Consider the following 24,279-nt stretch of genomic DNA (forward strand, 5'->3'; position numbering starts at 1 on the left):
AGACTGGAGAGAGAGAGAGAGAGAGAGAGAGAGAGTGTCATTAACAATATCAGAGAATGTGGGAATTTTGTATGATCAGCACTTTAATTGGAATAGGGTCAATGGAGGTAGACAAACTAACAACCAGATGTCATCAGAGCAGTTGTGAGAGAAACTAAAGGAAGATGTATGTTAAGGAGTCTGTATGTTCAAACATTACAGACAGTTTGTCCTGGGGGCTAGTGGAGGAAGGGAAGTAGCAGAGGCAGCTGATCAGTTTGTCTCAAAGTTAATGTCAAAAGAATCGCCGTGAACTCCTCGCATTTATGGATTGTAGTGAGGATGCAGGAGAGTATGTCGACAGACAGCCCTTTCAAAAGGAACTAACTTGTGGTATAGATCATAAAGACTTGACACATTATGTGGGCAGCACAAAGCTGGTTTATTTGAATTTATCCAGAATATTAACATATAACTAGACTGTGGTCTATTTATATTAGCAGAGACAAATTCCAGAGAACACGGTTGTACCTTGGACATGATTCACAGCAAAACGCAAACATCATGATTTCTTGTGAACTTGCTGGTGTCTTAACAGGTGGGCTGACTGAGTAAATCCCTTCCCACAGTCAGGGCAGGTGAATGGTCGTGCCCCAGTGTGAACTCGCTGGTGTGTCTGCAGGTTGCACAATTGAGTGTATCCCTTCCCACACTCTGAACAGATGAACGGCCTCTCCCCAGTGTGAAGTCGCTGGTGTAAGGTGAGATTATATGATTTCTTGAATCCTGTCCCACAGTGAGAACATCTGAATGGTCTCTCATCAGTGTGGGCACGTTGATGGGACATCAGGTCCCAAGACCTTTTAAAGCACTTCCCACAGTCTGGACATCTAAAAGGTCTCTCATCAGTGTGAACCTGCTGGTGTTGCAGCAGGTTGGATAACTGGTTGAATCCCTTCCCACATTTGGAACAGGTGAATGGCCTTTCCCCAGTGTGACTGCGCCGATGCCTTTCCAGATCAGAAGGTGATGTGAATGCCTTCCCACAGTCCCCACATTTCCACGGTTTCGCACCAGTGTGACTGAGCTTGTGTCTCGACAGGCCAGAGGAATGGCTGAAGACTCGTCCACACAGAGAACATGTGTATGGTTTCTCCCTGTTGTGAACGGTGCTTTCTGCTTCCATGTTCAGAATCCAAAAACATTCAGGTCCTGGCGTGATGCAGATTTCACATGTCAGTTTCCTCACTGCAAATCCTTCCTTTCAAACATCCTATTTAACTGAGTTAAAACACATTAGAGGAGTGAGTGATGTTGAATTTTAAAAAAACAAAAGAAATTTGTAGAATTGAATTGAAAGAATTTGGTGATCTATGAGACTATGAAAAACGACCATGAAAGCTGCCAGACTGTCATTAAAAACTCAACTGGTTTGGTAATGTCTTTCCAGTCCAAAGATGTGCAGGGTAGGTGGACTAACCATGGAAATAGAGTTACAGGAATTGGCTGGGGAGGGCAGGATGCTCTTTGGAGGGTCGTTGTGGACTCGATGGGCCAAGTGGCTTGCTTCCATGCTGTAGAATCTATGATTCAGGGAAAAGAACTTCCCTCCTAGTCTGACCTCAATAAAAGGAAAAAAGCAGAGTGTGAAAGAGGGTCTAGCCAAAATGGATCCATCTTAGTAATATTGCCAAAAATGCATTTGTCTCAGCCAAACTGGTTTTGCAACTCTCTCTAATTCTTTCCTCTGTTGCATCTACACTTCACAGTGCTGACAGTTTCCTTGTTGGCCTACCATATTTCACATCTTTAATCTTCAGATCACTCAGAACTGTGTCCTTTCTCACGTAATGATCCTTTCACAGCCATCACTCTGTCCAATGACTTAAAGATTCCACATTCAGCAGTACCTCAGTTTGTAAATTCACTTCATTATTTCCCAATTCCAAATCTTACTGTACTTCCAAATATTGAAAAGCTTTTCTTATAAGCAGAACAAACCTTAATTCTTCCATGTTTAAAGGCTGATGTGTTCAGATTTTGATTAATTGAGTGACTGTTAGGAATTTACAGTAACATTTGACCATAAGACATAGGAGCAGACATTAGGCCATTCGGCCCACCTGTAACCCTTGATCCCCTTGATAATCAAAAACCTATCCATCTCAGTCTTAAATGTACTCAATGACCTGGTCTCCACAGCCTTCTGTGGCAGTGAATTCCATAAAATTCACCACTCTCTGGCTGAGATAATGGGAACTGCAGATGCTGCAGAATCCAAGATAACAAAGTGTGATGCTGGATGAACACAGCAGGCCAAGCACCATCCTAGGAGCACAAAAGCTGACATTTTGGGCCTAGACCCTTCATCAGAGAGGGGGATGGGGAGAGGGTTCTGAAATAAATAGGTAGAGATGGACTGAAAATGGATAGAAGAGAAGATGGGTGGAGAGGAGAGTATAGGTGGGGAGGTCAGGAGGGGATAGGTCAGTTCAGGGAGGATGGACAGGTCAAGGAGGCAGGATGAGGTTAGTAGGTGGGAAATGCAGGTGCGGCTTGAGGTGGGAGGAGCAGATAGGTGAGAGGAAACACAGGTTAGGGAGGTGGGTCCCTGCAACCCAATGGTATCAATGTGGACTTCACAAGCTTCAAAATCTCCCCTTCCCCCACTGCATCTCAAAACCAGCCCAGCTCATCCCCTTCACCCCCCCCCCCACTGCATCCCAAAACCAGCCTAGCACATCCCTGCTTCCCTAACCTATGTTTCCTCTCACCTATCCCCTCCTCCCACCTCAAGCCGCACCTCCATTTCCCACCTACTAACCTCATCTCACCTCCTGGACCTGTCTGTCCTCCCCGGACTGACCTATCTCCTCCCTACCTTTCTACCTATACTCTCCTCTCCACCTATCTTCTCCTCTATCCATCTTCGGTCTGCCTCCCCCTCTCTCCCTGTTTATTTCAGAACCCTCTCCCCATCCCCCTTTTCTGATGAAGGGTCTAGGCCCGAAATGTCAGCTTTTGTGCACCTCAGATACTGCTTGGCCTGCTGTGTTCATCTAGCTTCACTCTCTGGCTGAAGTAGTTTCTCCTTATCTCTGTTCCGAAAGGTCTTCCCTTTACTCTAAAGCGTGCCCTCGGGTCCTAGACTCTCCTACCACTGGAAGCATCTTCCCAGCATCCACTTTGTCCAGTTTCAATTAGATCCTCCCTCATCCGTCTAAACTGCAATGAGTATCGTCCCCAAGTCCTCAAATATTCCTCATATGTTAAGCTTTCCATTCCTGGACCATTCTCATGAACTTCCTCTGAACCCGCTCCAGGGCCATTACATCCTTCCTGAGTTATGGGGCCCACAACTTCACGCAATACTCCAAACGTGGCCTGACCAGAGCCTCAGTAGTACATCCCTGTTGTTTTTGAGTTTAGTGTTTGCAAGTACTTCTGATTTAATATCCTGTAAAAGAATTTAGAAAACAATCCTTCACTGTCGGTTCCTGATGGAAATCCAGAAGTAACAAATACTTCTGTTAGGAGAGTTCCTCTGCTTAAATGCTCCCACTCCAGCAAGGAGTGAAAGCTATCCAAATAGCGTGAGGTTTGTTGCTCCCTAAAAAGATGGCGTCCACGCATGCGTCCGGCGACTTAATGCCACGCAAAAAGATGTCCGCGCTAGCTGGGGCCGATGACCGCTTGAGGCCCTGCAGCCATTTCCCAATTTGCCGCGAAAGCAAGAGCGCGAGGTTCTAATGGGGTCTGGCAGCCAACACCAAGTGTTTACGAAAGTTCCCAGTCCACATTGACTCTATTTCCACTCTCCCCACCCCCCCACTTCCTCTGTTCTCATCCTTTACCGTGTCCACAACCTCTTCCCACTGGGCCAGACTTCAATCACAGCGACACTGCGTCTGCGCGAATTGTCACGGACTGTCAAGGATTGTTGAGCCTCAGCCGCTGGCTCCGCCTTCCGCGCACTCCAATTGGATCGAGTTCTGGCGAATCGTCATTCTGCCCCGACCGCTCGCGCTGTTGGTCTGCAGCTTTCGTCAATCAGCTGCAGCCCCATTGTGACGCGGGGGCAGGCACCGCCTTCTCTTAGGTTACGAAAGAAGGAGGGTCCAGCATTCTCCCCGGATTGTTCGGAGATTGACCATAAACCACTGGGTAATTCTAGTGATTAGAGAGTGACACAGGCTGTGGGTACGCGGTGCCTCACAACGCTAGGGACCCAGGCTCGATTCCACCCTGAGGCAAATGTGTGGATGTTTCCGCCGGCTGCTCTGGTTTCCTCCCACGGTCCATAGATATGCAGGTAATGTGAATTAGCCACGGAAAAATGAAGGGCTACAACTGAATCGGTTATTATCGTTCAGTGTAAACATACGGTCCAAACTGTGTACCCTCGCCGTATGACATTAGAATAAGATAAGGAGGAAAAAAAATCATGAGCCCAAGAGATTGTAGGAACTGCTGATGCTGGAGAAACGTCAAACTTTCCTGCACCTCTGATGCTGCTTGGCCTGCTGTGTTCATCCAGCTTCATATCGTGTTACCATAAGAGCCCAACTTCTCATTCCACTGCCGCAGTCCCACTCAAGGGTTTACAGCCTTCGCTATGCCGCTCCCAACGTCCCACTCCGGGCAACTTCACTGGCCCAATCTCGCCTCCCCTGCCGTCGGTCTGGTCTGCTGTAATTGCAGGACACAATCTACGCATTCATCTTCTGCCACATGTAGAATTACTGCAGAGGGAGAGAGAAGGGAAAAAGGAAAAGGAAGGATTGGGGATGGGTATGGTGGGATGCGCTTCGAAGGATCGGTGTGAACTTGTTGAGTCAATTGGCCTGTTTCCACACTGTAGGGAATCTATAAATTTGAAACAAATAAATGACAATTTAGAATCAATGCAGTCTTTGACCAGAAGCCTGTGTAGGACAGTCAACACATGGTAATGGGAGAACGGGACTCGGCACAAGAAACAACACAGGCAATGTTTGTTTCTGGGGAGACGAGAGTCGAACGTGAGGCTGGTGAGGAACGTATTGGAAATGTCAAGTCTAAAGTTATCACTGGCACAGTTAAAGTTTCTATAGCAGATGAGCTAGGTGTAGGGATCCAAATGGTGAAGCTGCTTAGATTGAAATATCTAGTTTTGACAAAGGGATGCTGGACCTAAACCATTAGCTCTGATTTCTCTCCACAGACGCTGCCAGACCCTTTCCAGCAATTTCTGGTTTCACTTCTGATTTCCAACATCTGCAGTTCTTTTTGCTTTTTATTTTGAAATATCTAGTATCAGAAATGGTGTGGTTATGTCATCCAGACACATCAAAGATGATGCCAAGATTGTGAGGAGCGTGTTTCAGCCTCGGACAGGTCCCAGATAGAAGAATAGACTTAGTTTGTAGGGAATCAAATTTGTAAGGACGACTGAAGGCAATGATTTTGATCAGTCTGCTTTTCAATTGGTGGAAATTTCTGTTCATCCCGTCCTGGATGTGGGATAAGCTTATATTTGAGGAGCAGTGGAAGAATGGAGAGGGATGATGGTGAAGTAGAGTTGAGCATTGTCAGTGCACACGCGAAATCTAAAATATTGCATTTGGATGATGTCATCTAGCAGCAGCCATGTAGATGAAAAACTGGTATGACCAAGGGGGAGACATCGATCCTTTGGGGGGGCAACCAAATACAAGGAGTTTGGAGAGGAAAGGAAGGTGGAGACAGGGTTTGAAATGACAATGGCAGTTGTGTGGCTTTTTCTGAAAACACGTGATGACAGTGACTTGAAATGAGATGGGTAGTAGCAGAAGAGAGGGAGAACATTTAGCAAAAATATCAGCAAACATGGAGTAGTTGGGTGATCAGTAGTTTAGTGAGAATGGGGTTAGGGAATAAATAAGAAAACCAAAGCAGTCAGTGTGAGGACCCTTATCACAGGAGCCCTACAATGTGGGAGCAGGTCAGCATGCAGTGAGCAGTGTGGGAGAATGTGTAAACTCCACATTTACAGTCACCCGAGGCTAGAATTGAACCCAGTTCCCTGGTGCTGTGAGGCAGCAGTGCTAGCTCACCGAACTACCATGCCACCCCAATATGGGGAAAACGAATACTGATGGAGCTTGAGGGATCATTGACGAGAATCTGAAGAAAGATGAAAGTCCAGCAGGAAATTACACAGACAATTTGGCCCAGTGGAAAGGGGGAGAGATGGAAACAACAGAGGTAACTGATCAAATTGTCTCAATGTTAGTGACGTAGAAGCTTCGTAAACTCCTTTGACTTGTTGGAGGTGAGGATGGAGGACATGGCAAGAGGGAAAGCCCTTCAAAACTAACTAACTTGTGTTAGTGATATTAAAATACTCAACACACACACACACTACGTTTAACAAAAAGTTGATTTATTTCATTTTTATCCAGAATATGAATACCAATAACCGGACTGAAGTTTATGAAAATCAGCAGAAACAGATCCCAATGAACAAGGTGGAGTCTTGGATGAGATTAACAGCAAAATTCAGCCACTGTAGTTAATAGTGAACTGGCTAGTGTTTCTGCGGGTGAAATGGCTTCTCTCACTTGGAGCAATGAATGGCCTGGCAACGCTGGCATCTACCTGACAATGTGGAAAATTGCCCAGCTATGTCCTGTACACAAAAAGCAGGTCAAATCCAACCCGCCCCATCTCGATCATCAGTAAAGTGATGGAAGGTGTCATCAACAGTGCTACTGAGCAGCAAACACTCAGCAATAACCTGCGAAGTGACACCCAGTTTGGGTTGGCCACTGAGCTCCTGCCCTCATATAACCTTGGTTCAAACATGGGCGAAAGAGTTGAATTCCAGACGTGAGATGAGAGTGACAGCCCAATTTGAACACTGTGTTGAATGGCCTTCCTTTGTGTGCTAACAATTATATGACGACAAAGTGCTTTTTCTGGTGATGGTCTGCAATAATTTGTTCCTAATTTTACAGGCCGCCCTTAACACAACCCCCACCGCGACAAAGCTCAAGGTCGTAATAATTTTGGGAACAATACCGTAAATGCCGGCGTAACTACCCAGCATCCTCTGCGGGTGTGACCGTCGCCTACCCACCGTACAGGTGCGCAGGCGCAGTATCGCTCAAATATGTGGAGCATGCTCAGTGTTAGTGATGGCGAGGTTAAGAGACGCTGCTTTGGATAATCTGCAGCCGGTGAAGATGTGGCAACGCGGAGGGCGGACGGGGAAGGTTTCTCAACTCCTGGGGAAGGTCTTAGTGTCGATCCGGGACTTTCAGGTCCCGTGTTTCACAGCCCCGGCGTGTTTCCCCGGAACCAAGCATCGGTCCGCGACCGAAATTTTGTCTCCGGGGTGAGCATGACGCATGCGCCGACTGTTGGGTGACGTCACTGAGAGTATGGGGTTCCCGGACGCGTCCCGCGTTTCCAGCCTGAATCTCGGAGGATTCCCTGGGCCATGTAGCCACTCAGTGGGAAAGGCCGCAATCCGCATGAGTCCTTGAGCCATATAACTATTCACTGGACTGACTTGCAATCCACAGGAGTCCTGGGCCGCGTAGCTATTCTGTGCCAGGGGCTACAGTTTCGGAGGAGTCCCTGGACAATTTCCTGAAGGAACTGCTCCTCAGTGTCAGGTCACACTTCAGCCGTATTGTCTTGCAGTTTGGTTATTCAGTGTGGAGGAGGGCGTGTTGGATGTGTCGGAGGAACTTCTGAAGCAATGAGGCAGGGGCCTCATTTAAACTGTAGTCTTTAAATCTACGGTATATGAGACCAGTTGGGTAGATGGTCTCACAAAAAAGTTGGGAATTTGGAACAGCAAGTGGCAAATGTATCTATTAAGACTGTCCCCCGCCTTGACTGAAGTAAGTTATAGCACAGAGAAGAGTACGACACAGGAACAAATGTTGAGCCAAACGTGACGCCAAATTAAACTAATCCTTTTTTCCTGCCATGGTCCACATCCTTCCATTCCTTGCTTATTCATCCAGCACTACCCCGGGCAGTGTGCTCAGGCACCTACCATGCTCTGAGTTAAAAAAAAACTTGTCCCGAACATCTCCTTTGAAGTTTTCCTGCTCTCAACTTAAGTGCATGCCCCTCTACTGTTAGATATTTCAACTCTTGGAAAAAGATTCTGACTGTCAACCCTATCTATGACTCTCATAATTTTATAAAATTGTATCAGATCTCCCCTCAGCCTGTGCTAGAGAAAACAACCGTAGTTTTCCCAGTCTTTTTTTATAGCCCTCTAGCCCATGCAGCATTCTGGTCAACCTCTTCTGCACCCTCTCCAAAGCCTCCATGTCCTTCCTGTAATGTGGCAACCAGAAATGAGTGTAATACTCTAAGTGCGGCCTAACCAAAGTTTTACAAAGCTGCAATGCGTCTTTCTGATGTTTGCAACTGATCTATATCCAGCTGTATCCTTTGACAACCTTCTACACTGTCACAATTCCCCTGAATTTTCATTTATTGATTGTAGCCTGCACTTTATTTTCCTGCCTGCTGTGTACAACTGGTTGTCAGCCTTGTTGCGTTGGTTTTTTACATGTCAATGTGGATCATGCAGTGTCTACCCGTTCGCTTGGTACCTTCCACAACTGGTGGGGAGTTTTGAGGGCAGAATGTCTCACATACAGGGGAGCAAAAAACTGCTTTTATTAGGAAGCTTGTCTTTGCTTTATTTACATATTTTAGTTCGAGTGTACCATGTGTTTGGGGGAACATGAGAGTAAAGATTATTCGGTTGCAACTAGAACCTTGTGTTCTCCTCTGAACCAATGGGGCTACTGATGCTGTTAACTCCTTTTGCAGGAGATTGTAACATTTGATTTGCAAATGGGAGACTCAAAGCAAACATCAAATCAAGATCTAACAGAGTCACTCAATTCATCAGGACCTGGGTATCATTGGCTTTTGAATGTGGGAAGAGAAATGCTTGCTGTTTTATTTATGGAAAGTGATTTCAAACATCAGTGTGACTGAGGGGCAAAAAGAGCATACCCAAATGAAACTGTTCTAATGAAGTGACTCTGGAATGAGCTTTAACCTGTTGCAAAGCCTGGAAAAGCACCACACCATTCACAGCAGCGAGCAACCTAAAATAGACAAGTCGGATGCCAGACTATTTTAGTTTTAATGAGGTTGTCTATCATTGAAACATAAGCACATAATATTACAAATTTGGTTTTTATAATAAAACAGAGGTTCATTAAACAAACAAAGTGAAGATAAAAGAGAAGAAACCAGACTATTTGCTTATAACACAAACTTAAAGGTACTGAAACACACACAGTAACATATGCTCTCTTGTTCCCAAAGCTAACTCCTTGACACATCCCAAAAGCACCACCTGCTGGAGAAAAAGCGCCTTCTCTAATTTAACAGTAATTTCACTCCCAGTTAACTGCAACTTGTAGTTTGGACAAAGTGATAACCTTTTTCTGGAGCTTTCATGCACCTGAGTGTAAATGTTCTCAGCTTCAAATAACCTCTTCAGAGTTTCATCCAAACTTTCCTGATTGGGAGCCATTACTAAACTTACTTGACAGTAATAATTTTTTACTGTCGTCCCTTTATCTGAAACACTGCTTCCACACAGTCATCTTCGTTGAAGACTTCTGCAGGACTGCCCCCAAATTGAAACTAAAGCTATTGGTGCTTTCCATAAACTTAAAAAAACTTTGGAAATTCCATCAGAAAGCTTTTGAAAGACATCACCATGGTGACAGAGCGATTGGGTGAATCTTTAAACCCAACACACAGAAAAAGCCACATCACTCATTTAAAATTCAAATATCTGAAGCTACACATAAAAATATATAAAAATCATGCATTTTATATTACAATCTATTGATTTCAGGCAAGGTGGTCATGCTTCAAGTCAAGATTAACTATAATAATCTAATATTATTACCTATAAATATTTCTTCTACTACCCATGATCTTTTTCACATGCATCATATGTACAGCAGCTTTGACTGAATAGCGACCTTCACTGCCCCACCCAGAAAAGAGTGACTGTCTCTCCTGTACTAATCCCAATGATTCTTGAGGTAAACACCTGAGTAATGAATGACCTTACATGATTGATGGAATACAAGACACCATTAAGGATGGTCAGCAGACTGAGTTCTGCTCCGTGCAGACTTTACAATGTCCAGGAGAGATAATAGCTCACAGTGAGTTTTGAGAAGATTTGTAGCTCAGGTTGAGGTTCTGGATGTGAGTTTGCTTGCTGAGCTGGAAGGTTAGTTTTCAGACGGTTCATCACCATTCTAGGTAACATCATCAGTGAGCCTCTGATGAAGCTTCGTCGGAGGCTCACTGATGATGTTACCTAGAATTGTGACAAAATGTCTGAAAACTAACCTTCCAGCTCAGCAAGCAAACTTACATCCATAATAGCTCATGTTTTGTTATGGGAAAGTCTGCACAAAGTCTCAAAACTGGAACGGAGGTGGAAATTCGGCTTAAAATAGACAATGCGTCCAGAATTCACTGCTGTAACTGTGGGTCCTCCATTCAATCTCTGAGCACCACAGAGATAGAAGGAAATCAACAAAGAGACTGATCAGAGAGTCCAGCACAAACACACCCACCCTTTGGGAAGTAAACACAAGGGATGTTTGAATAAAGCTCTGAATCACCACTTTGAGGACAGGAAGAGGGTGAGTCTGAAGAGGAGAGACACATTAGTAGGACATTGGGTGCTGAATCCAGAGTGAGAGAGAAAATTTCTTTTTACAGGCTAAAACAGTGCAGGAATCTGCAGACAGGAAACTCAAACAAAAGATCTCCATAAGACGTTATGGAATCACTTAATCCGTTCATAATCAATTTATGAAAATGGACACAAAAAGAGTTTGTCTGGTTTTGTCTGTTGGGAAAGGTTTAAATCATCAATGTGACCAGAAACTCACTGAGACACTCCAGTTCATAGGACAGAATCCCTTCAGTGTGGAAGCACACTATTTGCCCCGTTGAGTCCACAATGCCCCTCAGAGGGGCATCCCACCCAGACCCACCCCCTCCCCATCCCTGCATTTCCCATAGCTTGCCCACTTAGCCCACACAGCCCTGGACACTGGGAAATTTAGCATGGCCAATCCACCTTACCTACACATCTTTGGGCTGTGGGAGGAAACCCACGCAGACATCGGGAGAATGTACAAACTCCAGACAGCTGTCCGAAGGTGGAGATGAACCACTACCGTGCCGCCTCACCTTGGGATCAAACATGACCTGAAGCTGCTTAAAGTCTGGTTCACTTGGGAGTGAGGGATTTAAAACAATGGCTAAAGTCATTCCAATGTTTAATTTCAAAAATTTTCTGTGCACCTACCACTGAATAGCAAAGAGACTGTAAAATCATTGAACAACAGTGGAGAGGTGCTGGTGAACCAGAGCTGGGAGCTGTCAGTGTCCATTTGATGACAAACACTGTTTTCCGATGCTGTGGGCAATGTGCTGATGTGAATTAAGTGGAGGCCTAGGTGGCACTGTTTGGCAAAACCAGAGGTAAATGTGGCAGTGTAAGGGTAAGGCATTGCCAGTGAGACTCTGTCTAGGATTAGATAGAGAAGAATGAAACCAGCAGAGAACAGTCCCACCCAACTAGGTGACGATGAAGATTAGATTTTAGATTGAGGTTTTATTGTCACGTGTTCTCAATTATGGGGTGCAAGAGCACAGTGAAAAGTGCACAATTGGCACCATCTTGGGTGCAAAGTGACCAGGTATAAAGTCTTAGTTACAAAAATAAAGTTAAGCAGTCAAACAGTACAGTCCTTTCTTGAGCCATGGGCCTGCAGACACTCAAGCTGGGCTTTCCCCAAGAAAGGCTTATGGTCCTCTGCACTGGGCTAAGACCAGCCCACGTTTGCCAGCCACTTTAACCAACAACCGCTGCTGCTGACCTCCATTGGGCATGTTGGGCTTAGCCACCACGTGCGCGGTTTCAGCGCAAACCAACGCTGCCACCATCTTTTGCAATCAACCGCCTCAGCTGCCGAGCTCCACCACTGGCTGCTAACGCCATCCGGGCTTGTGCCGGGCCCGAGCTGCTGCCACACTCTGTTGCCACCCTAGCCCCCTCACTGCAGAGTCCCAATGTGATACCATTCCAGACATTGATGGTGCACCGATGGCGCAGACAGGCATTGGAAGAAGTGTGTGTCATCCTTGACAAATGCTGCAGACTGTTTGAGAAGGATAAGAAAAGACCATTTCCCTCAGCCACAAGGGAGGGATTAAGAAGGACAGATTTCAAGAGAATATGGACAGGAAACAAAATCATTAACCAAACTGGTGAAAGTGGGAATTTAGTGTGATCAGCAGTTTAGTTGGAATAGGCTCAGTACAGCTGTGGTGGGTCTTATGACAATTGAGAGGTCACTCGAGGAGATGGGAGAGAAATGAAAGAAAGCTGTTAGGTTCAGGGTTCTGCATGTTACAGTTTGGTCTGATGGGCTAATGGAAGGGAGGCAGCTGATCAGAATGTTTCAACTTCGTGACCGAAGATTCTCCACGCGTTTCTTGCACTTTTTCAAGGTGAAGGAGACAGGGAAGAGGGAGAACCCTTCAAAACGAACTGGCCTGTGGTATGGACGATAGAAAGACAGGACACATTGTGTGGTAACGCAAAGCTGATTTATTTGAGTTTCTCCAGAATATTAACACATATTTAAATTGTGATTTATCAGCAGAAACAGACTGCAAAGAACGTGGCTGTGCCCTGAATGTGATTTACAGCAAAATCTAATCACTGCTTATTTTGTGAACTTGTCGGTGCAACCGAGTGAAACCCTTCCCACACTTGCAGCAGGTGAATGGTCTCGACCCAGTGTGAAGTTGTTGGTACACAGTGAGGTTGTACAATTTCTGGAATCCAGTCCCTTTCCCACACTTAGAACAGGTGAATGGCATCTCCCCAGTACGACTGTGTCAGTGCGTTCTCAGGACAAAAGGGGATGTGAAAGCCTTCCCACAGTCCCCACATTTCATAGAACATAGAACAGTACAGCACAGAACAGGCCCTTCAGCCCACAATGTTGTGCCGACCATTGATCCTCATGTAAGCACCCTCAAATTTCTGTGACCATATACATGTCCAGCAGTCTCTTAAATGACCCCAATGACCTTGCTTCCACAACTGCTGCTGGCAACGCATTCCATGCTCTCACAACTCTCTGCGTAAAGAACCTGCCTCTGACATCCCCTCTATACTTTCCACCAACCAGCTTAAAACTATGACCCCTCGTGCTAGCCATTTCTGCCCTGGGAAATAGTCTCTGGCTATCAACTCTATCTATGCCTCTCATTATCTTGTATACCTCAATTAGGTCCCCTCTCCTCCTCCTTTTCTCCAATGAAAAGAGACCGAGCTCAGTCAACCTCTCTTCATAAGATAAGCCCTCCAGTCCAGGCAGCATCCTGGTAAACCTCCTCTGAACCCTCTCCAAAGCATCCACATCTTTCCTATAATAGGGTGCCCAGAACTGGACGCAGTATTCCAAGTGCGGTCTAACCAAAGTTTTATAGAGCTGCAACAAGATCTCACGACTCTTAAACTCAATCCCCCTGTTAATGAAAGCCAAAACACCATATGCTTTCTTAACAACCCTGTCCACTTGGGTGGCCATTTTAAGGGATCTGTGTATCTGCACACCAAGATCCCTCTGTTCCTCCACGCTGCCAAGAATCCTATCCTTAATCCTGTAATTTCCACGGGCTTTTTGCCAATGCAACTGAGCTGGTCTCTTGAGACATCAGACAAATGGCTGAAGATTCGCCCTCGCAGGCGTTGGTTTCTCCCCACTGTGAACAGTACTTTGTAAAATTGAACCGAACGAACCTGGTAATTTGACGGACCAGGAACAGGAAAAGGCGACCAAAAAAACTGCTGGATTGTCTTAAAAATCCAACTCCTTCACTAATGTCCACTAAGCCTGCCACCTGGTCTGGACCTACACAAAGTTCTGACCTCAATGGATGGAAAGAAACAGAGTGAGACAGAGAGAGAGAAAGAGTCAAAATGGAGCGTCTTTTGTAAGGTGGCTTTTCCTCTGTAATATGCATTTGCCTCAGCTAAACTAGTTTCGAAACTTCTCCATTCCTCGGATACCTCTAGACTTGATGATGCTAACTTTATATTCTGGCTTCCCAAATTTTACCTCGACAATTTTCACTTTATCACTGTGTGCCCTTACATCATGTCCCTTTCACAATCACCACTTTGCACATTGACCTATCCCAGTTCGGTAACAGCTGAAATTTGAAATTCACTTCCTTGTTTTCCAGCTCCTGAATAATTTTGGTCCCTATTCCTAAACGTTGAAAACCTTTTCCCACAGATAGAACAAACCTTAATCCTTCCAGGGTCAAAAGCAAAATGATATTCAGACACATGATGTTTGCTGTTAAGTTTGGTGTTTGCGAATCCTTTTCATTTCATACCTTATGAAAGGAGATTACAAAAAATATCTCACTATCAATTCAAGTTAGAAGTCAAGAAGAGGCAAACTTTTCTCGGTTTGAATTTGCTGTGGTAACGGTGGAGGAATAGTGTCGGCGAGGGACAATGGGGAGATAGAGCTGGACACTGTCAGTGCACATGTGGAAACAAACAGTGCTTTTGGATGGTGACACCTAGTGGCAGCATGGAGATAGAAATAGGAAGTGCCAAGGGCATCCTTGGGAATACCTAGGAACAAAAGACTTGAGAGGAAAGGAAAGGCGTACATAGAACACAGAACATAGAACAGTACAGCACAGAACAGGCCCTTCAGCCTACAATGTTGTGCCGACCATTGATCCTCATGTAAGCACCCTCAAATTTCTGTGACCATATGCATGTCCAGCAGTCTCTTAAATGACCCCAATGACCTTGCTTCCACAACTGCTGCTGGCAACGCATTCCATGCTCTCACAACTCTCTGTGTCAAGAACCCACCTCTGACATCCCCTCTATACTTTCCACCAACCAGCTTAAAACTATGTCGCCTCGTGTTAGCCATTTCTGCCCTGGGAAATAGTCTCTGGCTATCAACTCTATCTATGCCTCTCATTATCTTGTATACCTCAATTAGGTCCCCTCTCCTCCTCCTTTTCTCCAATGAAAAGAGACCAAGCTCAGTCAACCTCTCTTCATAAGATAAGCCCTCCAGTCCAGGCAGCATCCTGGTAAATCTCCTCTGAACCCTCTCCAAAGCATCCACATCTTTCCTATAATACGGCGACCAGAACAGAGGGTGGTAGTTTGCAAGGACCATTAAAGACGATAGAGATTAAACTTCTAGTACTATGACCTTTGATGACTCTTGCGTGGCACTGTATCAAATGCCTTCTGGAAAGTCACGGACGCAATAAGATCAGCTTTGCCACAATCAACCCTCACTCCTCCTTCTTCGAAAAACGTAAGTTCCTCTTCAAAATAAAAAGTAAGTGAAGTTAATTAAACATATGAAAGTAATACTAATTTTCCTTTACTGACTAGCATTTGTCTGTATGGTTTTTAATTTATTGTTTCTACTTTTCACAACCACTCAAGCTAAACCAATTGACCAAGGCATAATATTTGCAGTACTCCAATCCCCTGGCACCAGTGATAAGTGTAAGGAATCTGAAAAATCTGCATTTTTGCAGCCACACTTCCCTCAGTATTAGTTGATGCATTTTATCCAGTCTTGGTACATTTTTAACTTTATACACAGCCAGCCTATTCCTATTCTTATCTGGTATCTCATATCTGCTCCTTAATTATAAAGGTTATTGACAACATTTAAACCACTGTAGTTACTTGTGAACACTTTGGTGTCTCAGCAGGTGTGATAACTGAGTGAATCCCCTCCCACATTTGGAGCAGGTGAACGGTCTCTCTCCAGTGTGAATTCTCTGATGTTTCAATAAGTGGGATAACTGAGGGAATCCTTTCCCACACTCGGGGCAAGTGAACGGTCTCTCCCCAGTGTGAACTCGCTGGTGTACAGTCAGTTGGGAGGATCGCCTGAACCCAGTCCCACAATGAGAGCAAATGAATGGCCTCTCGTCCGTGTGAACACGCTGATGGGACATCAGGTCCCCAGAACTTTTAAAGCACTTGCCACAGTCTGAGCATTTAAACGGTCTCTCGTCAGTGTGAACCCGCTGGTGTCTCAACAAGTCAGATGACACAGTGAAACCCTTCCCACATTCAGCACAGGTAAACGGTCTCTCCCCGGTGTGAACTCGCTGGTGTAGCAGCAGGTTGGATGACTGAGTGAATCCCTTCCCACACACGCAACAGGTGAATGGCTTCTCCCCAGTGTGAACTCTCTGGTGTTTAAGCAGGTGGGATGATTGAGTGAATCCCTTCCCACACTCCGAGCAGGTGAATGGCTTCTCCCCGGTGTGAACCCGCTGGTGCTCGAGCAGGTGGGTTGACTGAGTGAATCCCTTTCCGCAGTCGGAGCAGGTAAACAGCCATTCCCCTGTGTGAACTCGCTGGTGCCTCCGGAGTTGGGATGAGGCAGTGAATCCCTTCCCACACGTAGAGCAAGTGAATGGCCTCTCCCCTGTGTGACTGCGTCGATGGGTTTCCAGCTTCGATGGAGAAATGAATCCCTTCCCACAGTCTGTGCATTTCCACGGTTTCTCCCCGGTGTGACTACATTTATGCTCTGACAGGCCAGACGATTGGCTAAAGGCTCGTGCACACACAGAGCACGTGTACGGTTTCTCACCAGTGTGACAGCGCTTGTGTCTTAACAGGTCAGATGATTGGCTGAAGCCTCGACCACACACAGAGCATGTGTATGGTTTCTCTTCACCGTGAATGGTGCCTTTTCTTTCCATGTTCAAAATCTGATGACACTCTGGTTACAACAGATTGGCTGATTTTTCTGTGAATTTTGGATTGACTTCCTTGTCTCCAAACCCTCTCCTCCTCAAACCCTGTAAAATTGATTTAAAACAGAACAAATCAAGTTCGACAGCGTCCACAAAAGCACAAAAGGTGGGAGGTAAAGTTGAACTGAATGAATCAAGTAATTTGTGTAGGGCCAGCAAATTTATCTCCTTCCAGTCTGAGGTCATCCAAAAGTGCATGTATGATACTAGCATCAGATCTTCTTCATCCATCACCCCTGGGCTCACTAACCCATGAAGGCCGCCAGTTAAGAAGTGCTAAATTTATAAAATGCTCATCCTTCTTCATCCAGAATCCTCGTGGTTATGGACATCCCTGTCTCTGTAATCTCCTCTAACTATACAACACAGATATTTGCACTACTCTGGCCTTTTCAGCACTCACAAATAAGAACATAGATCAGTACAACACAGTACAGGCCTTTCGGCCCATGATATTATGTTGAGCTACTATCTTACTAAGATCAATCTATCCTGCATACCCTACATTTCACTGTTCTCCATGTGCCTATCCAAGAGTCGCTTAAAAGTCTCTGAAGTACCTGACTCCATGATCACTGCCGACAGCGCATTCCGAAGCCCAATACTCTCTGTGTAAAGAACCTACCCCTCACATCTCCCATATACCTTCCTCCAATCACCTTAAAATTATGCCCCCTCATAATAGTCATTTCCACCCTGGGAAAAAAGTCTCTGATTATCCACTCTATCGATGCCTCTCATCATCATGTACACCTCTATCACCTCTCATCCTTCTTTCCTCCAATGAAAAAAGCCCTCGCTCCCTCAACCCGTCCACATAAGACCTGCCCTCCAGCCCAGGCAGCATCCTGGTAAATCTCCTCTGCACCCTCTCTAAAGCATCCACAACTTTCCTATAATGATGAGGTGACCAGAACTGAACACAATATTCCAAGTATGGTCTAACCAGAGTTTTATAGAGCTGTAGCATAACGTTACGGGTCTTAAACTCAATTCCCCTGAATGAAAGCCAACACACCAAACGCCTTCTTTACAATCCTTTCAACTAGGGTAGCAACTTTGAGGGATCTATGGATATGGATCATAGTACTCAGTTGTACTCAATATTTCCTTTCTAAACTTCACTCCCTTTATTCTGAAAGCATCGACCATGCTATTGGTCACCTAAACTAATATCTATCAACAACACATGTGTTTATGAGGAATGTTTCGGTGATGATCATAAGACCATAAGATATAGAAGCAGAATTAGGCCATTTGGTCCATTGAGTCTGCTGTGCTGTGGCCGATATGTTTCTCAAACACATTCTGCTACATTCTCCCTGAACCCTAGATCTCCTTGCTAATATACAACCAATCTATTTTTGCCCTCTGCGGCAATGGGTTCCACAGATTCACTATCCTCTGGCTGAATAAATTCCTCATCTCAGTCCTAATGGGTTGACCTTCTGCTGAGGCTCTGCCCTCGAATCCTAGTCTCTTACGAGTGGGAACATATTCCTCACATCCACTCTATCCAGGCCCGTCAGTATTTTGTAAGCTTTAGTGAGATCCCGCCTCATTCTTCTAAACTACTCCTCATATGACGAGCCCTCCATCTGTAGGATCATGCTTGTAAACCTCCTCTGAACACCTCCAAGGCCAGCCCATCTTTATTGTTGGGACGTGCTAAACAAACGCAATTTTCTGTTGCTGATTTGATCTATAGTGCTGTTGCCTCACCGTTCACTGGTTGAATTCCTGCAACTCCTTGCCTAACTGCATTATGGAACTGGAATCATCACAAAGACTGCAACAGTTCAAGAAGTTCAAACGTGGATTGGTATTTATGCTAATTCTTGCTACTGGTGCTCAAATTCCCAGGACAATGCTCGAAAATATATCAATGTAAAACAAATCCAAAGCATACATTAAAAAAACCTGTTAAACAACAATGTGGACATTGTCCCATTAACAACTGATCTTCCTTGTAATCTCTCTTCTTTTAATAATTTTACATTGGAAATTGCTGAGCCTGACTAGAATCCAAAGTCCTCAGGGTTAAACTAAGCAGCTTCTCGATCTCCAGTCCCATCCAAACTGATGGAACAAAGGCATTCAAAGGGAATGGGATAAACACCTGATGTCATAATTAAGGACTCTGGGGACAGATCAGGGGAGTGTAACGAATTGATATGCTTTTACACAGAGACATCACAGGCGACAGTTGAGTAGCCTCTGGGACCAACACTCACCTTAATACAAATTGCCTCTGAAATGGTGTCTCTCGGTTTCTAGACTCAGTTCTGATAAACGTCTGGACACATCGAGTGGCAGTCAGGTTTTGATGTGATGTTTGGGTTGAGATTCCAGTCTGCGATTACTCTTGTAATATTCTGTCAAAGAGTTTTTATAAAATACATCAGTGTCAGTTTAGGATAGAAATTCACAAAATTTGTCCCCTACCTGACCCAGAATGACCATGCTCCCGGCTGCACATTGCTTGCCCCCTAAAAGGATGGCGGCCGCGTATGCACGCTGCCGCTCCGTGCCCCCAGAAAAGATGGCGCCCATTCCCCGGGGCCTACTCCTGAGAGGAAGCCTGGCGCCGTCGTTGTATTTGGTGCAAACGAGGGAACAGGAAGATTTTAGTCGGGGTTTAAGTCTTACACAAAATGCTTACGATACGTCTCCATCCACGCGCCCGAACCAATAGCCATTTGTTTCCGCTTCATTCGTGACGTTTCAGGAGCTGAGAAAAGAAATCCTGTCCTTCGCCATCACTGACTCCATCCGCCGTTAACTTTGCGCCTGCGCTCTACCACCCCATCATGCAGATAGGCACATTCCGCACCGCCGGGGAGTATGGGTAGACTGTCCGCCATTAAAAAGTCGAAAGAACGTAATGCAGCCTCGTTTCGTTTATAAAATTCAAAATAAAGACGGAGACGCAATGTCAATTTCAGTAAATAAACCACAATAACACACCCATATGAGCCACAGACTGTTTGCGATAATGTGACATACACCTATTTTAAGAATTGTTGCATTTCCGGAAGCGCACAGTGTGTTTGCTTCGGCTCTCAAAAGAGCTTCAGTCCATTGAGTATAGGTCGGGAATGTCATGTTGCAGATCTACAGGGCATTAGTTATGCCACTTTTGGAATAATGTGTTCAATTCAAGTCTCCCTGTTATAGAAAAGATGTTTACTTGAAAGGGCACAGAAAAGATTTACAAGGATGTTGCCAGGGTTGGAAGGTTTGAGCTACAAGGAGACAGGCTGGGGTTATTTTCCCTGGAACGTTTTAGGCTGAGGAATGACCTTATAGAATTTATGAAATCAGGAGGGGCATGGATAGAATGAATAGCTAAGGTCATTTTCTCAGGGTAGGCAAGACCAAGATTAGAGGCCATAGGTTTAAGTGAGAGGGGAAGGATCTAGAAGGGACCTAAAGGGCAACTTAAACTTATTCACGCAGAGAGTGTTGTGTGTGAGTGAGTGAGTGAGTGAGAAATAAGCTGCTAGAGGAAGTGGTGGAAGCTAGTACAATTACAACATTTAAAAGGCATCTGGATAGGTACATGAATACAAAAGGTTTAGCAAAATATGGGCCAGAAGTTAGCAAATGGAACTAGATTAATTCAGGATATCTGGTCAGCATGGATGACAAAGGAACAACGGGTCTGATTCCATGCTGTATGACTCTTTCCCATCTCCTTCCCATAGCACTTCACATTCTTATTTTTCAAATAACCATTTAATTCCCTTTTCAAAATGGCAACTGAACCCACCTTCACCACACTGTCTAGCAGTGCCTTCCAGAACCTAAACACTTGCTGCATGAGTAAGGTTTTCCTTAGAAAACCTTTGATTCTTTTACTAATCATGTTACATTTGTGTCCTCTCAAATGGGAACAGTTTCTCCCTATTTATTCTGTCTAGCCTGCTCCGGCTTTTGAACTCTTCAGTTACAAGGGCATTCTCTTAGCGACACAGCAACAGGAGAAGGTCATTCAGCCCTCAAGCTTGTTTTGCCATTCAATGAGGTCATGGCTGATCTGTGGCCTAATATGTGCGTTTCGTCCAGATTCCTTAATGCCTCAGAGTCATACAGCATGGAAACAGACTTTTCGGTTCAACTTGTTCATGACAGCCAAGTTTCGCAAATTACACCAATCGCATTTGCCTGCAATAGGCACATATACCCCTAAACCTCTCCTATTCATATACAAGTCTAAATGTCTTCTAAATTGTTGTATAATTGTACCTGCATCTACTACCTCCTCTGGAAGTTCATTCCATGTATGTACCAATCAGTGAGAAATCTGCCCCTTAGGTCCCCTCTAAATCTTTCTGCTCTCACCTTAAAAAAAAGTCCTCTCATTTTGAACTCCCCTTCCCTAGGGAACGTTTGTCTGCCATTTACCTTATCTATGCCCCTCATGATTTTATAAATATGTCAATCTCCTTTACTCCAGAGAAAAAAAAAGTCCTAGCCTATCCATCCTCTCCTTACAACACACACCTCCAGTCCTGGCAACATCTTTGGAAATCTTTTCTGAACCTTCTCCAATTTCATAATATCCTACATATAGCAGTATGACCAAACTGTACACAGTACTCCAAAAATGGCGTCACCAACGTTCTGTACAACCGCAACCCAACTTCCAACTCCTATACTCAATGCTCTGATCAATGAAGCCAAGCATGCTAATACTTTCTTAACCAGCCTGGGGCACAACTTTCAAAAAACTATGTACCTTAACCCCAAGGTCTCTCTGTTCAACAACACTGTCCAGGACCCTACCATTAACTGTATACGTACTGTCTCTATTTGTCTTACCAAATTGCAACACCTCACATTTATCCAAATTAAACTATCTGCTACTCGTCAGCTCATTGTCCCAATTGACCAAGAGCCTTATGTAATCTTAGATACTCTTCTTCATTGCTCACTGTTTGCCAATAATTTTGGTGTCTTCTGCAAACTTACTAACCATGCTTCCTAAATTCTCATCCAAATCTTTTATATAAATGACAAACATTGGTGGACCCAGCACCAAACCCTGCAAAATATCACTCCTCATAGGCTCCTTTGCCTGAAAAACAATCCTCCATTACCACGCTTGTGTGCTACCACCAAGCCAATTTTGTATCTAATTGGCAAAGTCTCCCTGAATCCTAAGCAATCTAACTTTACTAATCAGTCCAACACACAGGATCTTGTCAAAGGCTTTACTAAAGTCTACCGCTGTGCTCTCATCTATCTTTGTGATCACATCCTCAAAAAACTCAATCAAGTTTGAGAGACACAATTTCACACGCTTTTGTTTATCAAAATTTTAAACCAGAGGTTAATAAATTTCTCAACTGATCTCATATGAACGAGTGTTTGTGGAAGAGAGTTCCAAATCTCTACTGTCCCTTGTGTAGAAGTGCTCCCTAACATCTCTCCGGAATGGTCTGGCTCAAATTTTAGATTATGTCCCTTAGTTGTAGAACAAGTGGAACTCTACCCTGTCTTTGTGTATTACTATAACATCTTGCAGGCTTTGAACAGCTCACCCCTTAACTTTTAAGTTCCAGAGAAAAGCGATGTAATTTGTATAATCTGTATATCTTAACCTCTGAAGTCCAGGTATTGTTGTTGTAAACCTACACTAAACTCTCTACAAGGCCAATATATCCTTCCTATGGAATGGTGCTCAGGTCTGCTCACCGTACTTCAAGGGAATAACCAGGATTTTGTATAGCTGCACCATAATCTCTGCATCCTTATACTCCAACCTGCTGAATATAAAGGTTAGGATTCCATAGCCATCTTGATTATTATTCTCACGTTTCTGTGGCACTTTAAAGATCTATGCACTCAAACCATGAGGTCTCTTTGGATATCCACTACATTTAACTTCATACCACCTGCCAAGTACCCTGATCTTTCTATTTTTTCATCCAAAATGGATAACTTCACATTCACTACCATCTACACTGCTATGACTGTCCTCCATACATTTATGAGAAAAAAAGCAGAGGACATGCAATACTTCTTAAAGCACTCTCTCAAGCTGTCACGCCACATTTGAACGAGTTACACACACTCCGGTCCCACCGAATGCCTTTTAGATTTTACACTTTTTAAAAATATATATTTGGGAATACAGATTTGATTATTATTGACCAAAGGCAATTTCTGTTGAAATTTTCAGTCTTGAAATTAACTGCATGGCAACACCTCTACCAATCAATCAGATTCCATCTGCCAACAAATCAGAACACTCGTCTCATTCTGTATAAACCTTGATTTTTTTCCCCCTTGAATTGCTCATACATAGGACATAACAGCACAGTACAGGCCCTTCGGCCCTCGATGGTTTCACAGGTCAGTGCAACAACTGAAGCCCAACTAACCTACACTATTCTGTTATCTTCCATATGTTTATCCAATGACCATTTAAATGCCCTTAAAAATTTATCGAGTCTACTACTGTTGCAGGCAGGGCATTCCACACCCTTACTACTCTGAGTAAAGAACCTACCTCTGACATCTGTCCTATATCTATCACCCCTCAATTTAAAGCTATGCCCCCTCGTGCTAGCCATCACCATCCGAGGAAAAAGGCTCTCACTGTCCACCCTATCTAATCCTCTGATCATCTTGTATGTCTCTATTAGGTCACCTCTAAACCTTCTTCTCTCTAACGAAAACAGCCTCAAATCCCTCAGCCTTTCCACATAAGACCTTCCCTCCACACCACGCAACATCCTGGTAAATCTCCTCTGCCCCGTTTCCAATGCTTCCACATCCTTCTTATAATGCATTGCAAATCGTTGTGATGAGTGTAAGGTGGAAAGTTTTGAAAAAATATATCTTTGTTCAGCAACATTCATACATCAAAGATGTTGGATTCTAGGACTGACTGAGTGAATCCCTTCTCACACTCAAAGCATGAAAGCGGCCTCACTCTGGTGTGAATTTTCAGGAGTACAGTGCGTTCGCATGACCAACTAAACACACTGCCGCGGTGAAAGCACCTAAATAGTCTCAGGTCAGTGTGAACACGTACATACTGAACAACAGATCCACGGAACAAGAATGTATGGATTTTACAAGTTTAACAAACAAGAGATCTTCCGTCAACTCATGAGTATCTCAACTGAACAAGAACAAAAGAACAAAATAGCATGGGACCAGGAACTTTGGCCCTCCAAGCCTGCGCCACCACATTTTGCCATTCCATACTAAAACTGCCTTCACTTACAGGATCTGTATCCCTCTTTTCGCTTCCTATTTGTGCATTTGTCCAGTGTGTCCTGAATGTTGCTATTGTGTCTGCTTCCTCCACCACCTCTAGCAGCACGTTCCAGGCACTCACTACCCTTTGTGTGAGAAACTTGCCCCGCACATCTCTTTTAAACTCCAAAC

At 44.5% G+C, this 24,279-nt stretch overlaps 1 protein-coding gene and 1 long non-coding RNA gene across 2 annotated transcripts; one reads left to right on the forward strand and one right to left on the reverse strand.

Annotated features, from left to right (window-relative positions):
- Positions 1-410: 410 nt before the first annotated feature.
- On the reverse strand, positions 411-24,238 carry LOC125449066 (zinc finger protein 345-like). Its single transcript, XM_048524677.2, has 8 exons — positions 19,525-24,238; positions 19,110-19,250; positions 15,788-16,920; positions 11,959-12,086; positions 11,333-11,554; positions 11,215-11,285; positions 7,319-7,561; positions 411-1,240 (listed from the first exon to the last, which is right to left on the reverse strand). The coding sequence occupies exons 3-8, from the start codon at positions 16,819-16,821 to the stop codon at positions 542-544; spliced, it is 2,397 nt and encodes a 798-aa protein (XP_048380634.2). The 5' UTR covers positions 16,822-16,920; positions 19,110-19,250; positions 19,525-24,238; the 3' UTR covers positions 411-541.
- On the forward strand, positions 4,126-6,912 carry LOC132206788 (uncharacterized). Its single transcript, XR_009443161.1, has 2 exons — positions 4,126-4,291; positions 6,402-6,912. It is a non-coding gene; the product is annotated as an uncharacterized LOC132206788 (long non-coding RNA).
- Positions 24,239-24,279: the final 41 nt, after the last annotated feature.

Source organism: Stegostoma tigrinum, chromosome 43 (assembly GCF_030684315.1).
Source record: "Stegostoma tigrinum isolate sSteTig4 chromosome 43, sSteTig4.hap1, whole genome shotgun sequence".
Classification (NCBI taxonomy): domain Eukaryota; kingdom Metazoa; phylum Chordata; class Chondrichthyes; order Orectolobiformes; family Stegostomatidae; genus Stegostoma; species Stegostoma tigrinum.